We start from the raw sequence: 20,473 nt of genomic DNA on the forward strand, positions 1-20,473 counted from the left end.
ATAAGTTATCTATATTGACCGTAGCAAATCCATCATTTAATTTAACACGAGACCTGTTGTTGTTAAAAGTCAGAAACGATTTAATAAAATATATTACATTTTCAAGAACCCCAAAAAAAAAAAAATTAGAGAAGTACGTACATGATAAGGACTAGCTTATACAACATTTCATAAGAGATGATTCATTTTCAATTAACTTTATGATTTGACATTAAGTATTAACGACATAATATTGTAAACAATTTCCCACTAACCTTGGCTTAGATTTCATCTTCTATTTTTTTTTTAGACCTACCTATCATCTGGCACATTAATGTTAGAGTTGGAGCTACAAGAATATTCGAACCATCTAGGTCAAGTAAAAGGTCACCGAAATTAAATTAAATGTAAACTAGCTAGCTAGGATGAGCTTATGTTGAATATATATATTTTGACTTTACCAAAAAAGAAAAGAAATATATATATATATTTCAAAGAATAATGAAAACGATGTTTGAATTGCACACTCGTACTAAGATTTTGGACATTATTCATTTTCATTAAAAGTGGATAAAAGTTTGACCTGCTTTCAAATAACTGTTTTTTTATTTATTTATTTGAATTAAAATGGGTGGCCCAAACAGCAAAGACCTGGTTCAGCCATCCCTCCATGCTTCTTTTGTTTCCCCCTTCAAAGATTCTGCATCCTTGACATGAATGAATTCTTTGTTAAATACTTATTGTTATAGTAATGTTATTAATTTAGCAACTAAAATACTTCTTCTCTTTTTAATTGTTTTTAAAGTTTAAGGGGACTAAAAGACTTTTTTTTTTTTTTTGACTTTTTTCTTGAAATGGTTGGCTGAAACAGCAAAGACTTTTAAATTAATGTTATTAATTTAATTGTTATTAATTTAGCAACTAAAATGGGTGGCTCAAACATGTACCTAAAAAAAAAAAGTTGGCTCAAACGGCAAAGATTAGTTTTTTTTTTTTTGGAAACTGATCCTAATTACCTCTTTGAGGCGAATCAGAACCCTTTGGTATCCCACGGATTCGACTCTTTGAGCCGCCTATGGGACTAATCCAGAGTTCGGGTGTGAGTCCAAGAATTACGGTACTTAGGCCCCTTCCCAGAGGTGTTGGTGAGATTCGAACCGAGGTCCACTCCCACCACTCAGCCCCCATAGTACCAACTGAGCCACTGCACTTGGATACGGCAAAGACTAGCTAGGTTCACTCGATTCAGCCATTCCTTTTTGTTCTTTTTGTTTCCCCTTTCAAAGATTCTGCATCCTTCGCATAAATGAATTCTTTGTTAAATAATAATTCTTATTGTTATATTAATGTTATTATTTTAGCAAATAAAATACTTCTTTTTTAATTGTTTTTAAGGGTCTATTTGATCTGCTTTAAAATAAAGCACTAACTAGACAGGGCAAAACTTTTTCTCCAACATTTGATTTAAAAATATCATGGGACAAGATAAAATTGAGTTAAAAATATTTGTCCCCTATTAAATCATGGGCCAACTTGTTATCCTAAAGCATAAAATATCCACCAACACCTCTCTCATTTGAGAACATTTTTTATACTATCGTCACATTGTTTATTGGGTATGACTCTAGTTTAAAATAAAATTTCAAATTATGTATTCCAAAAAATATATAGATATAATTTTTTTCTTTTTTTTCTTCAAAAAACATTTCAGCACAGATATTTTATTTTTATTAGACGGATGTAGGTATGACGATATTATATTAGAAATTTAACTCTCATTCCCAAGCCACCATGCAATTGTCATTGTTAAAACATGACTAGGTTCAGAGAGAGAAACCAAAGAGAAGGATAAAAAATTAAAAAAAATATATTTTAGAATATGTTTAATAATAATTAAATCAGATATATATAATTAGATTAGTCTGATAAAATTATGTTTCATGGAAATATTGAGTAAAAAAAATACATAAATTTATGTTGTCAATACAAAAATGTTTAATATAATTATGACTTGCGATATTATTGATATAATTTAAATATAAAAAATTATTTTAATTAAATAACATAACAAACAAAACACTTGATTGAAAAAATATTATATTTTTGAAATTTATTTACATGACAAAATCGATAAACATCGACCTTTATAATAATATATTATATACCACCTAATATATATTTTTTATTTATCATTATATGATAAATATAAAAATTATTCAATAAATATTAATATTATTAATAAATTTAAATAAAATTAAAGTGTGAAAATAATTAAATAATTTTAAAATATTAACCTGTATACTTTTTAAATTCAAAATAAATAATTTAAAACATAAAGGGTACTATGATAAATTTTTGTATTAATGTGTCCTATATTTATACATATCAAACAATATACAGCATATAATTACTTGTATTGTCCTTCAGAAGACAAAACAAAAAATTATATTATACTGAGCTAGTTGTGCTGTCCTATTACCCAAAGTTTAAGGGGACTAAAGACTTTATTCTTGAGAGCACTTTATGTTACACTAATTTACCCTGTGTGCTTTGGGTGATAAAAAATAAAAATTTCACACGTGCATGCAGCCACGCATTAACTAGTGAATAGTGATTACAAAACAATAAACAATGCTAATCACAATCCAAATTCAACTCCCAAATCTTAAAAGGGAACTCCTTTTTTATGCCTGAGCATAAACCCTAATCTTAAATTAGTGGATTGTGGAATAGGTACAATATTAGAGAAATGATTACTAACAATAGCCACCCCATACTTTTCTTACCTTTACCCATTGCAAATTATTATTTTAAAGGCACATTTTTCCCATGCAACCTTCCTCGTTTGTTGCCATCACTATCCCACTCTCTTGTGTGGCATCAAAAGTAATAAAAGTCATCAATGACATGAATCTCTTTCTACAGCTACATGGGGCATAGTGTCTTTATTTAATCTAACAAAGCAACAAGACATAACAGTATTTCAAGGCCCTCATAGTCATATATATCAATGTTGTGGTTTGGTTAAATAATTGTGTCGTATAAATTTTAAACTCGTATCATGTTTTAAGTGTTGTTTTTGGAATTTCCACTAGATGATAAAGATCATATATATAAAATATAGTGTATGATATATATGTAACATAAAGTGGAAAAGTAATTACATATTTATATAAGACTATTTCCAATGCTTACAACCTCATTGCCACTTCCAAACTCAGCAAGAAACCAAATACAAATCAATTTTCAAGAACATAAGTTTAGAAGCATTTTTTTACATTTTACACCTCCCTTTGCTTCAATCTCTCTCTCAGATGTATTAGTTTGCCCTGAACTTGTTTGGGTAACTCATCAGACATGTCAATTTCAGACCTTTCTACATGTTTTCTCTGTATAATATCATGGTACATAGGTAGAAATCGACTTTGGAAAGACCTATAGGAGAAATAGGGTAGAAGCACACACACAACAACCAAAAGGGTAACTAGCCAATATAGAACACTGGGAGCACATGCTTCCACAAAGACCCTGTAAGCTGTTGTGGATATGGCTGGAGAGAGATAACCATAAACTAACACGAATACATACCAAAAGGCAATGCTACCCCAGATAAAAAAATGCTGGATCCAAGTGAAGTAGTTGATGGAAAGTGCCATTTGGCAATTCACTGTCCACACCACACAAGTATACATTGTGACCCCAAGTATTTCAAAATCAACCACTTGACCATCTCTTCTGAAGGCTTGATTTAAGACTGAATTAGTAGTCAAGAAGAAGATTACTATGGAGCTAATGACTCCATTCAACATCCAGCCAATAATCCGGGGCCAGCTGAAGAGGGTGTCCTCTACTCCTTCTAGATATAGAAAGGGATACTGTAAAAAAAGATAGTAAGATTAGCACATGGTCCCTAGGCTTCCAATTAAATCATTAATTTAAAAATCATCACCCAGCAATAGAAATAATAGACACATGAATACATTAGCATAAACATCTTATAGAGGTATATGTTTACATTTAAAGATGTGAAAGAACCAAAAAAATTCAGATAAACTATAGTTTAATCATATTCCAAGTGGTTACACAGGGTATCAGCTAAAATTTAATACGCACGGTGATTGGTGTGTTTGATGATAAAGCCTGTGTCTCTTGATGATAAACCAAGTCATTTAGAAATCAAAACACTAAGATGAATATTAGAGTACTTTGGAGGTGAACTTCATATCAAAGCTCCAAAGTTTATAATGCTTTATGAAAGATCCAGAGAGACCATGTCTTCATACATAAAATTCCAAGTACCCTGATCAATCGAAAGTTCGATTCTATCTGAACTGTTCATTTTCAAATGATATCCACAGTGCTCACAAATATTCATTTTGGATTGAAACAATTTCTTATACATAACAATTTTCACATTCTATCCTCAAATGCTGGTATTTTTTATTTTCATCGAGATCATAAAACTTCTCCCTCTAGTGAAATCACTATCATTTGTGTTGTTTGTGCCATTTTTTATACTAGAACTCTCATTTTCACTACCATTTTTGCCCTTACCACAAATGTTACTATAAAAGTAACTATCATTAAATTTGTCACTATCATCTAAAATGTGACTATTGATGATAAAATTTAATCATATTCCAAGTGGTTACATAGGGTATCAGATAAAATTTAATACGCACAGTGATTGGTGTGTTTGATGATAAACCAAGTCATTTAGAAATCAAAACACTTGGATGAATTTTAGAGTACTTTGGAGGTGAACTTTATATCAAAGCTCCAAATTTTATAATGCTTTATGAAGGATTCTACAATCAAAGCAAATATATTCAGACACATAGAAATAGTAAAAATAAATCATTAAAAATATTAAAAAGCATCCGAAGACAGAGGTGGCATGTTTTTGAGTGAATGGGGGTAACTTCACTGAAAGCAAACCCAGAGGAAGAACCAAGACTTTCAGAAAAGAAGTGGAAAAATATAAACCAAAAGGTGTTGATCCTATACAATTATCACAAAATTGAAATACAACTAACCACATTGTCATAAAAGAACTGGTCCTAGAAAGAAAATTTTCAGTGCATACAATTCTTGACTTCTAGAAAGAATAATTCTATATATCGACCCACCAGGTCCTTGATTATTTTTCAATATGTAGAGAAGAAATTTAAAAAAAAAATGACAATTTAGTACCTTCAGGCAAAGTTTGGCAGAAACATCCTGATCGAATACACCTAGAGCGATTACTGGAAGTGAAGTGAAGAAAACATTGTAAAATGACATGTACCAATCATTGTAGGCAGGTTGACCGGAGAAAGAAGCATATGCCTCAAACCAAAATAAGGTAAATCCAAATGCAATGTTTTTATAGAAAAAATAGCATATCTGCAATCAACAAATAAAAGTCATCAGTGACAAATCTTTTTGTGGATGAAGTTTCCTAAATTTATATCTGAACAACAGACATGATACAATTTAATGCATTCACAAACACATAATTCTCTTAAAATGCAAACAGAAAAAAATAAGATCATCTTCAGCATGAGTAACCAATCAACTCATGAAAGGAGTTAACAAAAGATGCATAGAAGGAAGATGAAAAATGATAGAATCTTTCATAATGTTCATTTCAGAACATTGAGGGGGATAAAATTGAACCATGAAAGCATTGAGAAGGTGAGCACTAAATCTTGTATGGTAAGACTTTGACTTTGAGAAATAGATGGATGCATGGTTTTACCATCAATGATATTCGCCTATAACACCAGTGGCCATGTACCAACAACAAACGCTCCAGAAAACGGAATTGAGCTATTGCAAAATCACTTGCCATTACAGCCTGTAGACAAAAAATAGTTTTTTAAAAAATAAAAATAAAATAAAAATCAGAAGACCACATCAAAGCACTTCTAAAATTCTATTCCTTACATTATATTACTAATAACCTATGTTGCATGGATATGGGTTTGAGGGCTTGGTTGATTATGTATAATTAAAAATTCTCTTCAATTTCTCCAGAATTTAACATAATCTACCAAGTCTTTGGTCACATATAAAGACTACATTTTAAGCAGCACAAAAGAGTTAAGACCGTAAGTGACTGAGAACATGGTATGGTAGACTAAATTAAATTAAAAATTCTCTTCAATTTCTTCATTATAATATGGACTGGGAGAGAGTATAAATCTATTTAAGCACAGATAAAAGGCACAGCCCAAATAAGCATAAGCAAATGTATCTTTAAACCTGCATCCCTTCAGCACCACTTATGCCAACTCCAATATCAGCTTCCTGAAGCATGCCAACATCATTTGCCCCGTCGCCTATAGATAACGTTGTCTTTCCTGTTCCCAATTTCACCAATCTTGTAACCTGCATTTTTGTTTTGTCTGATGTGACTACAATGTTTTGACATGCCAAGAACCAACTATATACATGGAATTTCTATTATTTATATGGCATGGAAATTTAAATTGTACATCCATAATACTCACACGAGCTTTCTGTTTGGGTGAAGATCGACAACATATGACAGAAGCACAATTAATTGCTAGCTCAAAGAAGGACATCTCCAAAATCTTGTTAAGAGAATAGTCCAAGGACTTCCCATCAATTATCAAGGCAAATTCAGAAGAACTTCCTTTTTTTTTCTTTGGTAAGTCAGAAGAACTTCCTTTATCTGTATTAGAACTCTCTTTCGCAGACTTGATTTGTGATACTCCCTCACTAATTTGCTTCTTAATGCTTTCAAGAGAGGCCTAAGCAATCCTTGTATCAAAAATCTATAATAATGAGAGAGAATTAAATGCCAAAAAACTTCCAAGATGATGTACCTTTATTAGAGCCTCCTTGTCCCCTTGTTTTTCCAAGGATAGGATATCTGGTGAATCAAGAGTGATCACTATCTGTTTCATGTCTTGTCTAAGTAAACTACAAGCATACCTATAAAAAGAAAAACTAGAGTAAACTTTATGCAACTTCCACAGAAACAGAATCCAGAACAAGCCTTGTTGATGTACCCTATGTTGACAGCAGTTTCCATCTTGTCCCCAGTCAATACCCATAACTTGATTCTTGCCTTGGCAAGCTTTACAATACATTCAGGAACCTGTATTTCATGTAAACAAAGTAAACTTTATCAACTAATCAAGAACACAATTAATGGTGTTAATAGCTATTTACTTGGTCAATTTTTCCCCAATTTTGGTGGTCTACTTCTGAAGCTGGAGTTCTTTTTATTTTTCTGTTAGTAGTTCATTTCATTGCCACTATGCATAAAAAACTGTACCAGGTTTCAAGTTTGTAAAATGTATACTACAATAAATGCAAAAGTTATATAAAAATGTGTAACAGGTTTCAAGTTTGCAAAATATATACTATAATAAAAGCAAAAGTTATATAAATAAAGGTAAGAAAAAAGTCAAAACTTTATACTTACCCCCTTTTGCAGCTTATCCTCAACTGCTGTAGCACCAAGAAGTATCAAATCTCTTTCCATCTTATCAGCAGCAGCATCCACTAGTGCATTTCGGTCTGCTGCTACAGAAGTTTTGGTCTTTGTAAACTCCTTGTCCCACAGCTTATATTCTTCTTCACCAAGTTCGCGGTATGCGACTACAAGAGTTCTTAAACCTGCCTCCGCATATCTTTTGATTTGATCTTTGGTCTCAGCCTCAAACTGTCTTCCATATTGCGAGAGCCTTTCAAACATAACACTGAATATATGCAGGGAAATGAAAATTTTCACATCACTACATGCAACTTACTACTTAGAACTGCATTAATGACAAAGCATGTGGATATTTATTGAAACCTGTCTGCACCCTTGCATAGGAGCAATAATTGATTTTCTGCATTCCTCACTATCACTGACATTCTTTTGCGGGAACTGCTGAACTCTAAGACATGCAGAAGCTGGTACACTCTGCTCATCAAAAATTAGGTCAATGAACAATGAATTAAAAACAAGTTTCCAAAAGAATGAAAATGCGCCAAATATTACAATATGGATATATGAAGATTTTTTAAAGCATTGTGAATCACTTTCTCTCAGTATGCCTGATCATGGATCAAATATATCAAAGAGGTTCAAAGCTATAGACAGGAATCAATCAGAAATAAAGAAAAAGAATACAAAACTAGAAATATCCAAGAATACAACCAAATAGTTAATAAAATTTCAAAGTTGAATTTTCTCTGAACGAGGGTCAAAGATGATATGCTTAACAGTTGGCAATTTCTTTGACATGGATTTGCTTCTTTGTTCTAAGATATTAAATCTTCTGACCTTTACTATCCTCCTTTATCAGCCCCTATTCTTCCCAAAATGAAAGGCTTTAAACAAGTAAATTTTCTTCCCCTCAACCTTTCATCCTAAAGCCAACTTTAAGAACACTGACATTTTCTAAAAATCATTTCCTTTACAGATTATTCTGCAAAAGGAAAATTTCCTCCTAACTACAATGTATATCATCCAAAAAATTACAATGAAGAAATTAGTTGAATAGATATATGAAGATGGCATAGGAAGAATATATTATGACTTCAAAATTCATATTATAATTTTGTCTATTGAGAAGCCAGATCAAACTCTGTTGACAACAGAAGCTGAACTCTCTATAAAATAAAAATTATAGAATCTCACATCTGACATGACGATTTTGGCCTCTAAAATTACAGTGAGCTTATCAGCAAATTGGGTGGATATATATACAAAACAAAAACATGGTTAAAGGAGCTAGCCAACCTGTCAACCTTTTTTCCACTTTCATAATTCAACTCATGCAATGATATGCTTGTTTGTGTCCTTGCAAAAAACTCAAAACCAAGCTCCCTTGCAGCTATGACAAAAGCTGCTTCATCTGGTGACTCAGCTTCATAGGAAATTTCTCCTGATTCTTTATGTACATCTGGAATAGCTGTATGACAAATAGCCAAAACTCGAAAGAATCTCTGAATGATGTCTGGATGTGGTTCATTAACCCACTGCCCATTCATTACTCGTTCATCTCTAAAGTTAAAGCCCTTAATTGGGTGCTGAGAGTCCACGGCATCACTACTCTGGCCCAAGAACTCAGATGATACATCATCAACTTCAGATTCCCCATTTCTCCCTCTCCTAGCAAGTGCCTTCTCCACTTCTGTCATACCACGACCATATGGAATTCCAGCTATGGAACATTTAACAAACTCCATTGAGTTACATGTCAAAGTACCAGTTTTGTCAGACAATATTGTATCAACTTGACCAAGTTCCTCGTTCAAATTAGATGTGCGTGCATGAGCTGGCCTATCTGCTTCTTCATAATACATTTCCTGATCTTGGTTGATGAAAATACTCTGCAGAACTTTCACAATTTCTATGGACACATAAAGCGATATTGGAATTAGATATCCATACAACATAAGGGCGGTCAGAAAATGAAGAACAGAAGCAAGTGTTGCCCTTCTAGGATCGTAAAACACTGTTGCATTGTCTGGACGAAGATACCATCTTCTATGCCTGCCAGTACTAATATCCTTTTTGGACTCAACACCGAAAAAGACAGAACCAATAAAGGATATCAAAATCAAAGTACTAAAGAGGATGTAGATTATCTTATCCATTTTTCTCTCAATTTTGCTTCTCTTGGATGGAGGATCAGTGGAATTCTGCATCACTTTTGTATCATGGCCAGTAAAGATAACAACACCATAGATATATTCAGTGTTTTTCAGCTTAGAATCTCTTAAAAGGATCTGCTGCAAGGAAAGAGGGTGTTCTTTACCCTCATATTCTAAAGTACCTATAAATGAGTACAGATTTTCATTAGGATCCTCACATTTGACCACAGCCCTAAACTTTTGGAGAGATTTTTCATTACGAAGATGAGTTGTCGCCTCCAGGGCATGCTTTAATTTTAGATTAGTTTCTCCATCAAGATTCATTGTCTCAACATAGCAAACCCCATCCTCATAGCTTGATGAAAGCAGAAGAAGATCAGCAGGAAAGAATTCATCCTTAAACACTTTAATGATGTCACCAACACGAAGCTTCTTCCATCTAGTCTCAAAAAATGTATAATTTCTACCATATACCTGAACCTTTCGGTTGTTTGCCTCTATATCCTGAAGAAATTAAAGATAATTTAAGAAATTTAGCAAGGAAAACCCTTTCTCCAGTACAATATATATGATATATCAATATGTGGTTGGGGGGGGGGAGGAAAACTTTCTAGCACACATAAAGATTTAATAGAAATCAATCGCAAAAGTTGACTCTAAACAGAACACAAAAGGCAAGCACATCCATAGCAAATCAGGAACAGAAAAAAAAAAAAGGAATGTGCACAAAAAAAGGAAAACAAGTTACGTAGGCATGAAGCAGTAGTTAATTATAAGACAGAATAATAAGGAACAGCATTGTTTCCTAGAGAATCTTTTTCCAGAAATAAGGAAGATGAACAACTTCTGACACAAATTGGAATGTACTTGGAATTATATTGGATGTGTTCAAAGAAAAAGAAAAAAAAAAAAGAGTTTTGTGATACCCATTCCTGTTTCTAGAAGCAAAAGAGTACTGGAATATACTTATATGTAGATAAGACTACAGCAATTCTTAAATCTTTGTGCATTGTAAGATATTGAAACTTGTAAACCTAGTCTTCGAACCATATATTTCCATGGAATTCAGTTAGGAATTTTTCACATTATTAATAGTAAATATGAGCAAGAAGTAGGTCTTAATCGATAGTCTATAACATCAGTAGTACTAATAACTAAAGGCAAACCCCAGCACACAAGACTCCCCTACTTTACGAGAGTGGAGTGATGGTCTATTGACCAACCTTACTTGGTTTCTTTCGTAGTAACTATTAAGGGAAAAATTGTATCCATTATTTTTGGTTTCATTCATACTTTTCTAATTTAAAACCACAACACAACTAAAAGCTACTCACAACGCCAATTGAGTATTGTTCAATTTTATTACACACACACACATATATATATATATATAAACGTTGACCTTTATAGAAAATTCCACCAGGAGGAGGAGGAATTGGTAGTGCAAGATGAAAGGATATAAAGTGCACAAAATTAGAAAGTATAATAGCATCGAAAAATAAGATAAAATAAAAAATAAAAAAACTGAGACAATACCTGCTGTCTCCTCCTCCAATCTTCTACAGCTTCCTTGGCCATAGTAGCTCCAATCACAGCAAGCAACGGTGCAACAATACTTAGAGCTGTGTAAGGTGCCAATGGACTAAATGAAACACACGCAACAATAAGAAAGTAGATATTTGCAACCCTTCTGAACTGCTCAAATAAAGACTTGGGGAAAAAATTAAAAGCTGTATACTTGGTCGTTGAAACATAGTTGCCTCTATAATTCAACTGAATTGCTTCTTGGTTATCAGGATCATTGCAGTATATAACCCTTGAGTACCCTTTCTGCCCAATTTGGGAATGACCATCTCTAAACGGAGATTTCAAACAAAGAAAAGAATATAGTTTGCTAAAATGTATGCTCTTTTTGCTCCCTTGAGGCATTTTCTCAAATGGGTTCTCTTCTTTTCACCTATTAAGATCCAACTAATGCTCTAATTTTCCAAGGGATCACAGAAACACCCATCACAAGCACAAGAGTTTTGTTCCTCCTCAGCATGAACACTCTCACCTACTCTATGAACAATGAAAGCACCAAAGTAGAAGGCCAAAAATAAGAAAAAACAAAAGAATTAGGCCAACCCCCTTTACCTAAAACTGAGCACACTCAATTAATATGAAAAAAACCAACATGACAAGCCAAGAAAATAATTAAAAAAAAAAACAGCTTTATTAGCAAATAAGCTTTGATTACTCAGTTTCTGAGCCAGAGATTACAACAGAAAATGAATGAAGATTCCTGCAAGCTCATGTAAATTCCCACTAAAAACAAAGAACAAAAAAGCTTCAACTGCACAACAATCACAGGTAAAATAAGCTGGAAAGAGTGCAAGTTAGAGTTTTTGGAAGTTCCTTGCTCTCAATGGAAGCTGCAGATGTCTCTTCCTTGCGGGTTCAACCAAATTGTAGAGAGAGAAAGAGAGAAAGAGAGAGAGAGAGAGAATAAAAGGTAAGAACTTGTTGTGAGTTTCAGTTAACTTTGCCGCTTGTATAAGCAAACAAATGAGAGAGACAGAGAAACATTGATAGAACCGACTACCGAGCTTGTCATTAGTACTGTTACTATTACTGTCTTCACTTCACCTTTCATGGCCTTTTGACTGATCAATGAAAACTAAAATTACCCATTTAATTCTTCTACCAAATTATTTATCCATATTAGAGTGAAATATACTTAGAGAGCATGCACGTTTAAATGTTACACATTAAATATATGGGATACTATATTGTTATTATCAGATAATATTACTACTAATATTATTATCAGATAATATTACTACTAATATTATTATCATATTTTAACCGTTAATTTTCGTCAATCAACGATTATTATTTATTGTGAATTAATAATTAATTAATGAACTTGATTTGTGGAAATAATAACTGTTGATTGGCGAAAATCAACTGTTAAGATATGATAGTAACATTATTTGATAATAACAATATCATATCCCTAAATATATATGTTAAATCATTGATTTTGTATTACTTAATAGCTTAAATTTTTGAATTGGATTGTTTTTTTACTTAATATCAGAGATTTTATATCACGAGTTCGATTCTCACCAATCTCATGTAATTGATTATGGAAAATGTTTTTCTCATATTACATGATAAATTTTATCTCATGTTATACACACATCAAAATTCAATGGAACATTTTTTGTTTTTTGTTTTTTTGTTTTTATTATGAGACCTATCTAATTATGTCTCTACATAAAATAATGATATCTCATGTAATATGATAAAAGTATTTCCCATTGATTATTAATCAAATCTTATGAAATTTATTAACCCATATAGACGAGCCTGTATATTGCATAGCAGGTCACGTTTTGGCTTTTACACACATTATAAAGTGAGTGGGACTTAAATGTTAATATTTTTCCATACGTATTTTATTCATATTAAATTAATAAATAATTTTTAAAAATATTAAATCAGTATTATATTTGATTTTTTTCATTGCACGGGTTAAAAAAGTTTTTAAGTACAAAATGAGGAAAAACAGAAAGAAAAAAAAACATAAATATAATAAGGTTTTATGTTTATCATGTAACATAATATAACCTCATTTTTTACACACACATTAAAAATGTGATATTCACATATTTTTCTTTCTCTTTTATCATTTCACTTTTTTTTTTATTGTATATGTTGAAATAATACTTAAATTATGTTACATAACATTAATAAAACCCATATAATAATATACTGTGTTTGCATGAAGTGAAAGACTTGGATGTTAAAGTTTGTGCATCCCAAACTCCAATCCGTAAACACATTTTTTTTTAGGTGTTTTTCTTGGTTGTGGTTACACGTGTTGTTACATTGACAACAACAAAGCCTGCTACAGATAGATACGTTTTCCCTTTTTTTCGTACTAACTACTATTCGTACTAACTACTAGATGCGTTTTTCTATGTGAGACTTGACTTGGGTTGGTTTTCCTAGACATTTTATTTTTTTGGTGTGGTTTCCTAGACATTATTGTTTGTGCATTTTGCAGCATATTGTTTTTTTTTTCTTTAATTGAGAAAAGAGTAATATATTTGTTAGAAAGAATATTTTTAAAATTATTTAAAATATTTTTAAAATATCTTTATTATTTGTAAAAATACAAATAATCTATTTTTTTTATTTTATTAGAATTTAAATTAAGTATGAACTAAGTTCATTAATATTTCTTTATACATTGTACCTTTTTTATCTATTCAATATATAGATTCATTTCAATATTTTTCTCATATCTTATTATTTTACCATATTAATGCCCAGATACATAAAAAGTAAACTAAACAAATGAATTCGGATGCCAATTCGGATTGATGGGTAAAATTCGCTGTTCTCTAAAACAATATTTATTATTTAAAAATTCTAAAATTGATTAATATGGTTCTTAAACACAGTTTTATACTGTGCAAATAATTTTGAAATATAATTAAAAGTAAATAAAAATTTAAAATTACAATATTGCTCGTGGAAATAAAAATGAACTTAAAAATCTAAAAGTAACACACGACGCATTTAAACATGATTTTACGTCAATTTAAGATTATATAAGATGAAAACTTGTCAAGCTAAAAAATTATTATAATTAATCTTAAAATAAGTTGAACGGATGATAATTTTTAACCCGACATGTTGACACAAGATGAGAAATTCATATTCGGTTTGACCTGTTTTTCAATTTGTATTGTTTTTTTTTTTTTTTTTTTTTTGATAACACAATTTGTATTGTTTTAGTGTAAGTAAAAATTGACACGAAAAAATTCGTGTCGTGTCAATCATCATAATAAACAACATATTTTTATGTTGTCAGGTTATTTGTATCGTATCGTGTCAATTCGCAAAATAAACAAATTGTGTTTTCATCAAAAAAATTGACTTATTTTATAAATTCGTGTCATGTTTGTGTTTTTTTGAAATTTGTTTTGTGTTGTATAAACCAAAATTGTAACCTTGTAGTGCATGAATATTTTGTTGTCGGAATCAGCGGCAGAGCCACCTGTTCGTTGAGTTAGGGCCAACAAAAATTTAGGTGAGACTTAACCTAAAATCTTATCCATAAACTTAGCCACGATTACTTAACTACATTTAATTTTCAAAAACAAGTCAAAGTCAAGGAAAACCTTTGAAATTTTTTCCTTATAATGTGGCTCTGCCATTGGTTAAAAATATTATTTTTAATCTAAAAAAATCTGAATTCATTAACTATATATGTTTCTTTTTTTAATTCATGTTGTAATATAAGAGAAATTACATACAACATTGGAGCATAAGGCAACGACAAATCAAGAAGATTAATGTTCTTAAATGTTAAGATGGATAAAAAGAAACATAATTCCAATAAAAAACAACTCAGTATATTAAAGTATTAAGAGATTCGACTTCACATGGTCTTTTTTGGTAAGACCAAAAGTTAGGCCTCGGTGCAAATCTTCGCTCCTTAATTGAATGTTCAATTTCCTAACTTCACTTATATTCCATTTATTTACAAATAAGTGCTCTTCTATCATTCATATCCCACCAATTCCCTAATTCATTTATAAATGATATACAAACGCAAACCCACTTCTAAAAAGATTAATATAATTGAGTTGGGTGATAAACCTTTAGTTTATCATGTCGTTAAAGCTAAATAGTACATGAAATTCATGATCAATTGCATGAAAACTTAGGTTTTATAGTGAAAAAAGCATGAAAGTTGGATTTGTATCTAACATATCTTGTTCTTATTGGTTTTGAAGGTAAATTGATACAAATTTGAGCAAGAATGTAATAAAGAATTTGGAGTTGGAAATATAAGATTAAAGACGTCCTTGATGCATTTAAGAAATTAATTTAACATTGAAGGAGCGCGTCTTAGCCCGCTCAAGCGCGTTAAACCACGCTATTTAATGGGAAATCATGAACAAAAGCTTCGAGTTGAGCGCCTCTGGACGTACTCCAACGCGTTGACAGAAAGAAAATCCTCCTCGATGAGGGCGTTCCAACGAGCTAGGGATCATTTCAACGCTCTCATACAACTATAAATTATAAGCAAGCAACGCTCGTTTGCGATTCAACTTAGACCTAACTCTTGGAATCACTTAGGGCACAGATCAATGGCCTATAAAATGGGATTTTCAACACCAATTGAGGAGCTTTTGATAATTCTAATTAGAGAATCCTAATTTGGCGATAGAGAAACGCGTCTTTTATGCTTTGGAGCATTAGGAGCGGGTGGAATTCACGAATGCGCTAGGAACTCTGAAGATTCAAACAAGCTATCATACCAATGGAGGAATAACCAGAGATAGACATAGGATAATTGTGCAATCTTGTCAAAATTCTTGTGATCTAAGGATAGACATAGGATAATTGTGCAATCTTGTGATTCTTAATCTTAATACATGTCTTCTTGAGGAATAACCGGGGAAATAGGGTTCTTTCAAGATTGCATAGGATTAGAGTAATAAGGGATTGAGCTCTAATAAATTTAGAAAGAATCGATTGGCAATATATTAAGGACGAGTTCTTAATTTTTTAATTCATAACATATGAAAGAAATTGGAGGAAATCGAAATCTTAACTACGCTTTTTTTTCAATTGTCAAAAACCAAACTTTTCTTAAATTCTTGTTTTTATTATGAAATTATATGCTCTACTTTTCTTCGTAATAGTTTGTCCAAATAAATCGCGAGCAGTGAACTAGTACTTGAATTCCGATCCTCGTGGAAATGATCTTGTACTCACATACACTTTATTACTTCTACAATTGGTATACTTGTCAAAGTCGCAACATTAGATATGATTCGTATTTCACATGCAAATGACGATACTTGTTGGCAGGGCGTACAGTACAATTATGCGATTTTTGCTTTTTTTTTTTAGTACAATTTCTTTTCTTTTTTTATTAATTTGATCTTGGACCCATGAATATTTCGTTTTATTTATTTATCATTATGTATGTGTGTGTTCCGGTCCAGCAAATACAACCGTGGATTTCAAGTTCAAATTGAACTTGGAGTCTCCTGTGACATCGTGAATGGAGATTCACAATATATGTGACTTCATATTTCAATCGCTTTCTAATTATTGCGATGTAAGTATTTTAATTTTATTCATTGAATATTCTTACTCAGGTAATAGCTAGGTACCATGAATCTATCGCTTATACAGGGTTGTTGTGCATGGAGGATATGGTGTTCAATTTTTACATCATCTTTTGTTTTGTTCGGTTGACTAAAGACACGTTGCACCTCTTAAACGATGACTACGAAGTTTACTGAATAAGCCTAATCTTAAATATTTTGTGATTAGAATATTAATTTTTTGTTTTTGTTAAGTTTTACCTTAAAAGGAGTTTATTAGTAGAAGATATATTTATCATATTATATGAAATAATTTTATATCATGTAATATACAAAAGAGTGGATGAGACGTATAAAAAAAAGCAAAAAATTAAATTTCATCTACTATATATATATATATATATATATATATATATATATATATATATATATAGAGGCAGGATCCTTTGACACTGGTGTCAAATTTTAAGTTTGACACCTCGTCTGAAGGCCGTTAGATCTAAAAAGATCAACGACTCTAATTTGTAAGCATGTGACACCATTGATCTTTTTTGATCTAACGGCTCTCAGATGAAGTGTCAATCTTTAAATTTGACACCGGTGTCAAAGGATCCTACCTCATATATATATATATATATATATATATATATATATATATATATATATATATATATAATTCACTCATGATATATAATAGAGATATTTCGATTAAAATGGAGTAATTTGAAGGTAGATACATGTTGATGCAGACCTTGAGAAACAGGTACAGAAGTCACATCCTACTCACAAAAATCTTGAAACAGATATAAAAGATGATAAGGTTTAAATGCGGATAGAAAGTTTCACATATTACCATGCTAAGTATAAGCATGTGACCATGTATTTTCGTGCACAACAGCACAAGTATCGGGCATGTGCCCATGCATATGCTTGGATTTATGTGTAGGGGAAGATCCATGTCATTGCTGCTTCTTACATAGCTTTCCTCTAAACTACCATAAGAATATTGTTATTTTTAAAGTTGAATTTATTTATTTTTTTGTTTTTAAAAACATGATGTTAATGTCACATAGCATTATTGTTATTATTATTATTATTTATTTATTTTTTGGTGAAAAGGCGTTATTTATCTTTAACTTTTCGGTGATTTTGTGGCAGAATTTTATCATTTGATTATACTTTTTAGAAATGATTTTCTCTCTCTACATTATAGGAGTTTGGTATACATAAAAAATTAATTGAACTTTCAAGCGAAGTTCGTGCGACTATATCGTTTTGTATTTTTCAATAAGTTTTTATTTTTAATTTCTTTTTATTTTTTGTATTTTCTGATGAAATCTGTTGGACTTTAACTATTTGTTAACCTTCTACATAAGGAATTTATTTCGCATGACCCACATACAACCAACCCAATATCCGCAAATTGAAGTAAATAGTTTAGAATAATGATATTAAGAATATCAGTAATAATAATTAGCAAAAAAGATTTTTAATGTGAGTTAAAAATAACGGGATCTCTATTAAAGATTACCCAAATATTCACTATCATTAAATAATAATAATGTGTACATAGACAAAAGTTACCATGCTCCAAATGGGAAAAATATATTTGCCCCTCTATAAATCTTCAAATCACAAAATGACAGTTTGATATGAAGTATTAAATGTGACAAATATTCTCATAAAATTTGATCTCATTTCATCGTTGGATTCGTCAGATAAAATCATCTTCCCTTTCTTTGTTTTTCTCTCCCTTTTCTTTTCTCTCTCTTCTCTCTCATCCACAACCCACACTTGAATTCTCGATGCTTTATCCATAAACCATAAATAAAAATGTAATAATGTATTTTATTAAGAAGACTTAAAATAGAGAGAAGTAAAACAAAAATCCTTTTTATCATTCTTTTACTTTTGAATTTTATTTTTTCTTTCCAAACTAATGAAATTATCCTTGAACTTTTTAATTTTTATTGTTTCTATTTGATCATAATTAGTTAATATTATAAGCAAAATAAATTTTGTAAGACTTTTGTACCAAATACTGATTAGAAAAAAATATTTAAATAAATTACATGAGGTATATGCATTAAAGAAGGAAAAAAGAAGTATAATGTTATATATAGAAAAAAAATTAGGTCATATGCAAACCAAAAAAAAAAAATTTGTTAGGTTATGTTATAGAGATAGAGATTATAGGACCCACACTTATTTTCAAAAAACAAAAAAACAAAAAAAGTATAGATCTCACAATCTCTATCTTTATAACAAATTTCTCACAACATTATACTTCTATTTTTCATTAAAGAATTATCAAAATGTTTATGGTGACATATATGAAAATATATTGATATACATTGAGACAAGACAATGGTGTGATTATATAATGTTGCCTTTTAATAAAGTGGTTTGACATTTTCAAAATACATAAAATTTTGAGTTCCATAAAAGTATATAAAAAGTGTATAAATGTTATACACTTACGAGAATATTACTTTTATGTTATATGAAATAATTTTTTTTTAAGCACTCGTAAATGAAATGTGAGGCTCATTTTATATTTTCTTTCTTTCTCCTCTCTCATCTAATTTGTGAATTGTTTCAAAAAAAATTCTCTCATATTTAACATAATATTAATATTCCCTTAAGCTTATACGGTGGTATAACATTATTTTAAAGAAGATTTATTTAAACTGTGGGAGAGTGACCATTTTGTCACGCCTGACAAAAAATTTTACCAGACTGCCACGTCAAGAGTAAATTTTGCCAAAATTCCACGCGGCATATTTCGCTACACTGTGTAGCGAAATATGTTTGCATATAATTCGCTACACAGTGTAGCGAAATATGTCATGTCAGACTGCACAGTCAGGAAAAATGACACGTGTCAAGCAGGCATAAATTCGCTACACTGTGTAGCGAATTATGCTTGATTTCTGCCTGCTTGACACATGTTATTTTTGCTGACTCTGCAGCCTGACATGGCATATTTCGCTACACTATGTAGCGAATTATATGCAATCATATTTCGTTACATAGTGTAGCAAAATATACCGCATAGTATTTTGACAAAATTTAGTGTTCATAATTTGATAAATTTTTTTGTATGATCAGTGTTCCTTAAACCGTAAGTGGATGATTTACTCTTGTACGGTGTCAGCTTCAGCTTTGTAGTTTGCACTTTGTACAATAAACGACGTTGATTGGGGCCATAGGATTTAACGAGGACGAGGATGTTACAGTAGACAGTACGGTCTGAACTCTGAAGGAAACCACGTGTAAAAGGGCCCGCTTATCCTTTTGTGCCACGTCATAAGAAAACGGAGAAATAGTAAAACGTGTGTCCAATGTGACAGACAATGCACGAAGTCGTTGATGTCAAATACGACTCTAACGCACACCATCCCTATCTCTGTAGTCTTGGAAATTTCCTTTGTTTTTTGTTCCCATTTGCGTACCCATTCAGATAAGAACAGTGACTAAAATGTCATTGTTTATTAGTTTTTTATTTAAACGTCACGTGAATAGTATTATTTTCTAATCTGTTACGGGGGCAAATTCGTTATCCGGTGTAGCGAACTCGATTTGCTGACGTGTCACGTTTCTAGTAAACATCAACTTGATTTTAACCAAGTTTGCCTACATGGTAGGCCACCTTCATTTTTTATTATTATTTTTTTTAAAATTTGATACTTGTTATCCATTAAAAATATGAAACGTCAGCAAATTGAGTTCGCTACACAGGGTAGCGAACTTGCCCCCGTGGCATATTG

The 20,473-nt window shown here is 31.2% G+C and overlaps 1 protein-coding gene across 1 annotated transcript; it reads right to left on the minus strand.

Moving 5' to 3' along the window:
- Nucleotides 1-3,115: 3,115 nt before the first annotated feature.
- On the minus strand, nucleotides 3,116-12,106 carry LOC133306833 (probable phospholipid-transporting ATPase 8). Its single transcript, XM_061507216.1, has 11 exons — nucleotides 11,119-12,106; nucleotides 8,726-10,086; nucleotides 7,793-7,903; nucleotides 7,418-7,694; nucleotides 6,999-7,087; nucleotides 6,813-6,921; nucleotides 6,474-6,737; nucleotides 6,226-6,351; nucleotides 5,720-5,818; nucleotides 5,173-5,364; nucleotides 3,116-3,854 (listed from the first exon to the last, which is right to left on the minus strand). The coding sequence occupies exons 1-11, from the start codon at nucleotides 11,509-11,511 to the stop codon at nucleotides 3,261-3,263; spliced, it is 3,615 nt and encodes a 1,204-aa protein (XP_061363200.1). The 5' UTR covers nucleotides 11,512-12,106; the 3' UTR covers nucleotides 3,116-3,260.
- Nucleotides 12,107-20,473: the final 8,367 nt, after the last annotated feature.

This window comes from Gastrolobium bilobum, unplaced genomic scaffold, assembly GCF_033153095.1.
Source record: "Gastrolobium bilobum isolate Gb01-03AN ecotype WA unplaced genomic scaffold, APGP_CSIRO_Gbil_v1 utg13820, whole genome shotgun sequence".
In the NCBI taxonomy this organism is placed as follows: Eukaryota; Viridiplantae; Streptophyta; class Magnoliopsida; order Fabales; family Fabaceae; genus Gastrolobium; species Gastrolobium bilobum.